Source organism: Drosophila yakuba, chromosome 3R (assembly GCF_016746365.2).
Source record: "Drosophila yakuba strain Tai18E2 chromosome 3R, Prin_Dyak_Tai18E2_2.1, whole genome shotgun sequence".
In the NCBI taxonomy this organism is placed as follows: domain Eukaryota; kingdom Metazoa; phylum Arthropoda; class Insecta; order Diptera; family Drosophilidae; genus Drosophila; species Drosophila yakuba.
This window is the reverse complement of record NC_052530.2, coordinates 9595751-9601750: the sequence shown is the minus strand read 5'-3', so window position 1 is coordinate 9601750 and position 6000 is coordinate 9595751. Positions and strand designations below refer to the sequence as shown.

At 42.2% G+C, this 6000-nt stretch overlaps 1 protein-coding gene across 1 annotated transcript; it reads right to left on the bottom strand.

Moving 5' to 3' along the window:
* Positions 1 to 279: 279 nt before the first annotated feature.
* On the bottom strand, positions 280 to 1388 carry LOC6536135 (tetratricopeptide repeat protein 12). Its single transcript, XM_002096700.3, has 4 exons — positions 1209 to 1388; positions 887 to 1153; positions 712 to 834; positions 280 to 644 (listed from the first exon to the last, which is right to left on the bottom strand). The coding sequence occupies exons 1-4, from the start codon at positions 1310 to 1312 to the stop codon at positions 437 to 439; spliced, it is 702 nt and encodes a 233-aa protein (XP_002096736.2). The 5' UTR covers positions 1313 to 1388; the 3' UTR covers positions 280 to 436.
* Positions 1389 to 6000: the final 4612 nt, after the last annotated feature.

Below are 6000 nucleotides of genomic sequence, written 5' to 3'. Positions count from 1 at the left end.
TTGTTTGCCTTCATCTGGGGTGGCTGTCGCGGAGGTCGATGGAGCGGGGAGCGGGGAAGAGGAGATAAAGCCCTGTGTGCCTGACTTCGATTGAATGGCATTGGAATAGAATCGAAAGAGTTGAGGAGGTACCAAACACGATACTCCTGCTGTCATATGTAAACAGCACTTCAAGCCTTTGGGGGATAGGGTGGCGTTTTAAAAAGCAGACGGGGTGCTCTTGTTTAAAGCTGTAAAATAAGGATGATGTTTGTATAATAGTAATGCTAGAAACACGCATATTAAGTAATTCTTTAATATGGTTTTTGACAGCCGATTTATGTATATTATATTAAAGAAATATTTTATATGGGTATCCACTCCAATGGATTTAAAAGAAACCTTTACTATAATTAAGCCCAAATGCGCCTGGTCATTCCCCAAAAATGCCCAAATTTTATTTAAGCTTTCTTAGGAAATCATCAATAAAATCCATCTGCTTCGAATTGAATTTGCGGGCATATTTTACACAGTTCTCAAAATTGGACTCATCGTTAAGGCCTTTGTAGGCCATGGCGCGATACATCCACGCCCTCAGATTCTTCTCGTCCAATTTGTTCAGAACAAAATCGCAATCGACTATGCCTTGTTTGAATTTTCCCGATCTATGGGGATAAAAGGGGACTCGTCAGACAAGGAATATCCAAAGGAATTCATATAACGTTTACTCACTTGATGAAGCAAAGTGCCCGGTTTATGTAAAGAATGTGACTGTCCCGGATATTTTCAATGGCTTCGGTGTACATTTTCACAGCACTCTCGTAGTTACCCTTTCGATAATCTGCGTTTCCCAATCTAAATATGCAGTAATGTAGATTAGGTTTAAAATATTATAAGAAATACCCACTTTCGAAAATTCTGAGCCACACGTTCCCTTTCTAAGCGAGCTTTTGAGCGCTGATCGAGATCCATTTCGACCTGGCGCATAAAAGGAAACCGATCCTTACTTCGATCTATACGAGTGAAAGTTCTGGGCTTCGATTTCTCCTTGAGAGAAATAGGTGCGGAAATGAAAAGAATTGGAGTTTTCCTTTCTGTAATTATAAAACTTTCATCTATAATATTTGCCATCTTGGGATCATGTTCAGTCTTTTCCTGGATTTCCGCCTCCTCCCTAAAGAGAAAATTTGTCCAATTACTGGTATCACTGGTATATGTGTTTCACCTACTCATTGGGAACTCGAAGATTTTCAAGTAACTTGACCACTTCCTCAACTGTTGATTCAGAGTCTAGGAAGCATTCATTGGTTTGCGGGTGTTGCAAGGAGTACATGTTCCCTAATATTGAATAATTACCGTCCGATTCAAATAAATATTTGTTTTTGATTTGACCATTGTGCCAGTTTGTTTACTCGGAATATTTACCAACTGGGCAAACGAATCGCCTGGCAACTCGGGGTTGCACTATTTATGGGCCATAACCAACTGGTTGCCTAGCAATATTATGTTTTTAGGCATTGGAAGAAACGTCGATAGTATAATAAGATGGTTTAAAATGCAAGCAAATTGTATTACCTTAGTTCGGGAAGTACGTAAGTAGATGACTAAATTAAGCAGTTTGTATAGCTTTCATTTCAATATTCGGGCTTTATTTATTCAATTTTAAACTATGATAATACGCTTTTATTGTAGCGAAAGCAGAATTATAACGACGTCGATTTTGTTGTTGTTTTTAAGTAATTTGCGTTGAATCGTTTACATGATTATGGGTGCATAGAAACACACACCTGCACTCCCTGTTACCAGGACTCTGGCTGATAGTCATACTCGTACTCACGCTCACATTACTTTTCATTTAATCTCATACAATTTGTAAGATAAAGAAATGCACAAATGCATGTTCAGCTCAGCTTGGCTCAGAGGATCAATTATAGACTATAAAACATAATGGCATCTAATAATAGTAGAGCCGCAATCTCAACACAACTGAAACTTGCCCCACAAGCCGCCCTTTACCACTCAAAAAGGCTTTACACTCAGCAAAAGTAACCTCAGATAAAAAAATGTAGAGTGCCAAGTAGATAAATTATTTTTGGATTGAAAATTGAATACTTTAAGTTTTTTATGCTAGACTTTATAATATACAATATATAAATTAAATTTAGTTAGAATTCTGAAAAAAGACAGCCTAATTTAGCTACTGTAAGCATTTCTTGGCAAAAAAATGGCTTTTCTTAAATTCTGGCCTATTTTTAAAAAGGAGTTTATTCGACTTTGAGGCTGAAGGCGCAGAATTGGTTATATAACCATGAACAACAGAAAACGCAATTAAAATTGTGCGAATTTGATTTAGCACTGTTTTGAACAAAGCTAACGTTTTTAAATAAAATAATGAGCGTTTTTAATCATTTTCGTCCAGTGCATCTGTAACCTGCCGCTCACACCTTCGGTTCACCTGGAAGTGCATGTCGCTGGCACATTACCTGCAGTGGTGCAGTGGTGCAGTGCTGCATTGGGGGCGAGGTGGCGAAAAGGATCCTGGCGAGCGAGAGCTGGGTGGCGGATATGTGTCTGTGTCGTGTGGGCCAGGTATTTAGGAGCCGGTTCACACACACCGGCACACACCGGCATACACGCGGCAACCGGACATGCTTAGGCGCCGGGCTCTCTTGGCCACGTTAGCAGAGAAGGGGCGGGACAAAGTGCACGGGGATAAATAATTGCAGTGCGGCAAAAGGAGCCTGAACTGGTTGTGGCACCATTTCGCTCCTGCCAGCGAAACCAGCAAACCAGCAAGCAGCAAATGGACAAACGACAACGACACCAAATTGCTCACATGACGCACCGCATTTTTTATTGCGCACGAATTTCGTTGTTGGTTAGCAAAAGTTGGTAATGCTCCTTGCGGCAGCAACTCGCCTCCTGGCGGCATCATCAGCATAGATTGCCATTTCGACGTAATTGTTATAAATGAATTCCACGTAATTTAATTATGGGTTTTAGACCGATGAAAAATACACCAGCCAACGGGCCATAAATACGGCCAACCCTACAGATGGAAGGTCACTTGCATATGCCGCGTATGAGTATCAGCTGTTGGCAGCGAGAGGGTTGGGAAAAGGCCTGAATTATCCGTGAAATAGGCTCACTAGGATGGGGGGTTGCGAATCCGCCTCATTTACAAATTATAGGAATGTAATGAGCCATCGAGTCCGTCTGATTGCCTAGAAACTAATCTATGACACTATCCAATCCGACTTTAATTGATCTTATCAAAAGGAAAATTAATCTGGGCTTACAGTCACCACAATATCATATCTAATTGATAGTTTGTTAACCTAAATAAGGCGCTGCTAAAAGCTTGAGGTAAGAACTTAAGTGTCTTGTACTGGAGTCAATAAAATAATATTTACAGATGTATTACGAATAAACTAATCTAGTAAAACAGTAAACAGATCTTCAAGTGAGAAAAACATGTTCATGCAAAATTATACCCCTCTATTGGGCTTAAATAAGCTAAGCAACAGATGCTTGCAACAACATCACGACCCACGGCCCAAGTGACTCTTGTCTCGGATGGGACAACGAAAATGCTATTGTAAGCCCAACAATTTCACTTGGCCCACGATGCTCGACCCATTCCTTGGCAATTGGCATTCGCATTTTGAAGTGATTTTTTTCACGCTCTCACAATCTATCGTGGAATACGGAATAAGAAGGGCTTCCCGTGCCTGCTGTTCACTATATGTGCACATTTTTTGGGCCAACCGTACAGCAGCAGCCCCAGCATACCTATGTGGAATAGACGGAAACTTTTCTGGCCCAGCACGATTTGTTTATACGACAGGTGTTGCCCATACCGGTGGCGTTGAGGGACTAACACGTCTGTGAAATGTCATAACGTTTAAACGTGCCAAAAATATCCAAATTGGATGCCCAAAACCGCTGGGCGAAGTGCCGAAGAGGATGAGCCACATTCAGATGGAGAGCCTTTGGGTACGCTTTTATTATTTACGAATGAAGCTGCCCTGAGTTCAAATGAGTTTCGAAAGCAAAAATGTGAGATAAAAACCAAAATGTAAGTTAAAACTGTTTGATTTTGTGCTCAAGCCAATACATAAAACTTATATTGTACAGCGATCCCCAACTAGCCCGCTTAATTCCTCAGCGAGGACATTTCATTTGCACAGAAAATACATTTCGCTCGGCTGTCGAAAGGAGTCCTTGGATTTCGCGTCCTGGCCGCGAATTCAAAATTCATTGCTGAGGAGTGGGATGAGCTTGGTTAAGAGCCAAAAGCTTCCAAGAGGCGATTAGCCATAAAAATTATAGATTCCATCTAATTACAAAACGCTGCGGTTGGGCATCGTAGAGTGGGCGTTCGACTCCCAAGTGAATATTTAATTTAATTAACAAGAAACAATTTGAAATGTTTTTCGCCCAGCCTCCGTTGCGGCCGCTGAATTTATTGTTATGACCAGGCCGCGACTGCGACTATGTCGTTGTCATCAGGGCTCTGGATTCCCGCCTCCGGGCTCCGGCTCCCAGTTTGCTATTCCGGCTAATAAAACCGCAATGTTGCCGCTGAGCGAGTGATTGAGCTTGGGAATTGGCCACTCGAGCAATGGGAACAATCTGCGCTGTGCTGTTGGACATGTTTATTACATTGGCATTTCGCGTAATTGAAGCTGGCCGTGTGGAGTTCTTTACTTGTTCGTTCCTGCTGTTCGCTTTTTATGCGAGTTTGATTAGCTGCCTCTGATTGCCGGGCGATTAGCCACGCCCACGCTCCTCCAATGCGGCATCTATATTCATTATGGCAGCACCCAAACATGTGTAGGACATGCTCAAGGCAAGGGCAGGCCGATCCAAAACCAAAACTAAAACCAAACCAGAAGCAGAACCAGAACCAGACCAGGACCGAGGCGAACCGGACCACATGTCAGGAAATGTCAACAACGCGCATGAAAATTCCAAGGCTTCACCCCCGTGCGAGGTCCTACCCTTTGACCCGTGACTTTCACATGGGCACACTTTGAAAAATGTATTTAATATGCTAAGATGGCCGCAAGAAAAGTTTCTATAGCTTAATAAAGATCATGAAATTTGTTAACCTATTAATGCTGAAAATAATTATGAAGTTTTTGTGTCACAATTAAAGAATTGTGATGATACCAAATCGATTTTTTGTGTTATACAATGTCATGTTAACATTAAATAATTAAGTTTAGCTTTAGTTAAATTGTAGAGCACAAATATACATATTACTAGGTGTTCTTATTTATGTGCATATTTGTAAATAGCTCTAAGTGGGCTATTATTTTTCCAAGTGCACGTCCTGCGAGTCCTTTGGCCGTGGCAAGTGCGAGCGACAATTTCCTCCCAGGGGAAGCAATTTGCCACACACACAGCACTCCACACCTAAGGGCCAGGACCAAGGACCAAAGGGATGGCCGTGCTTAGACGGGGTCGAAGAAGGGGGAGGGGCTAGTGGAAATTCCTTGAAGCTGAAGTGGAAGCTGAGTGCCGCATTTCCGCGCTGCAAGACGCTGGACAGCCGCCGCAGCCAGTAGCAAGTAATGTGTGCGGTTAAATGTCCATAAATCAAATCCTAACACTTCACGTCAGCCGCTCAAGATGACCAACGGAACCCGCTGTAACTGAAACTGAACCTGGATCCGGTTCCGAATCCGAATCCGGATTGGCAATGGGAAAGGGAATGGAAATGGGAATGTGGAAGGAGCTGGACCTGTCCGAATTAATGCGGTTGACACTTTTCTGGGCCCTAATAGATGGGCCATGCAATGGAAATTCCTCGAGTTGACCTCAAGTCGCCCGCAATGGGACATTAAATGCAAAAGTGAAACCAAAGACAACTGGGAACCAGCTAAATGCTAAAAATTAACCCTCCTCCTCTTCATCCTTTGTTTCTCCCTTTCAGAAGCCAAGTGTCCAAGTGAAGTGGGTTTAAGGATATCAAATGGGTTGATGAGAAAAAAACATTAACTAAAACAAAGTATT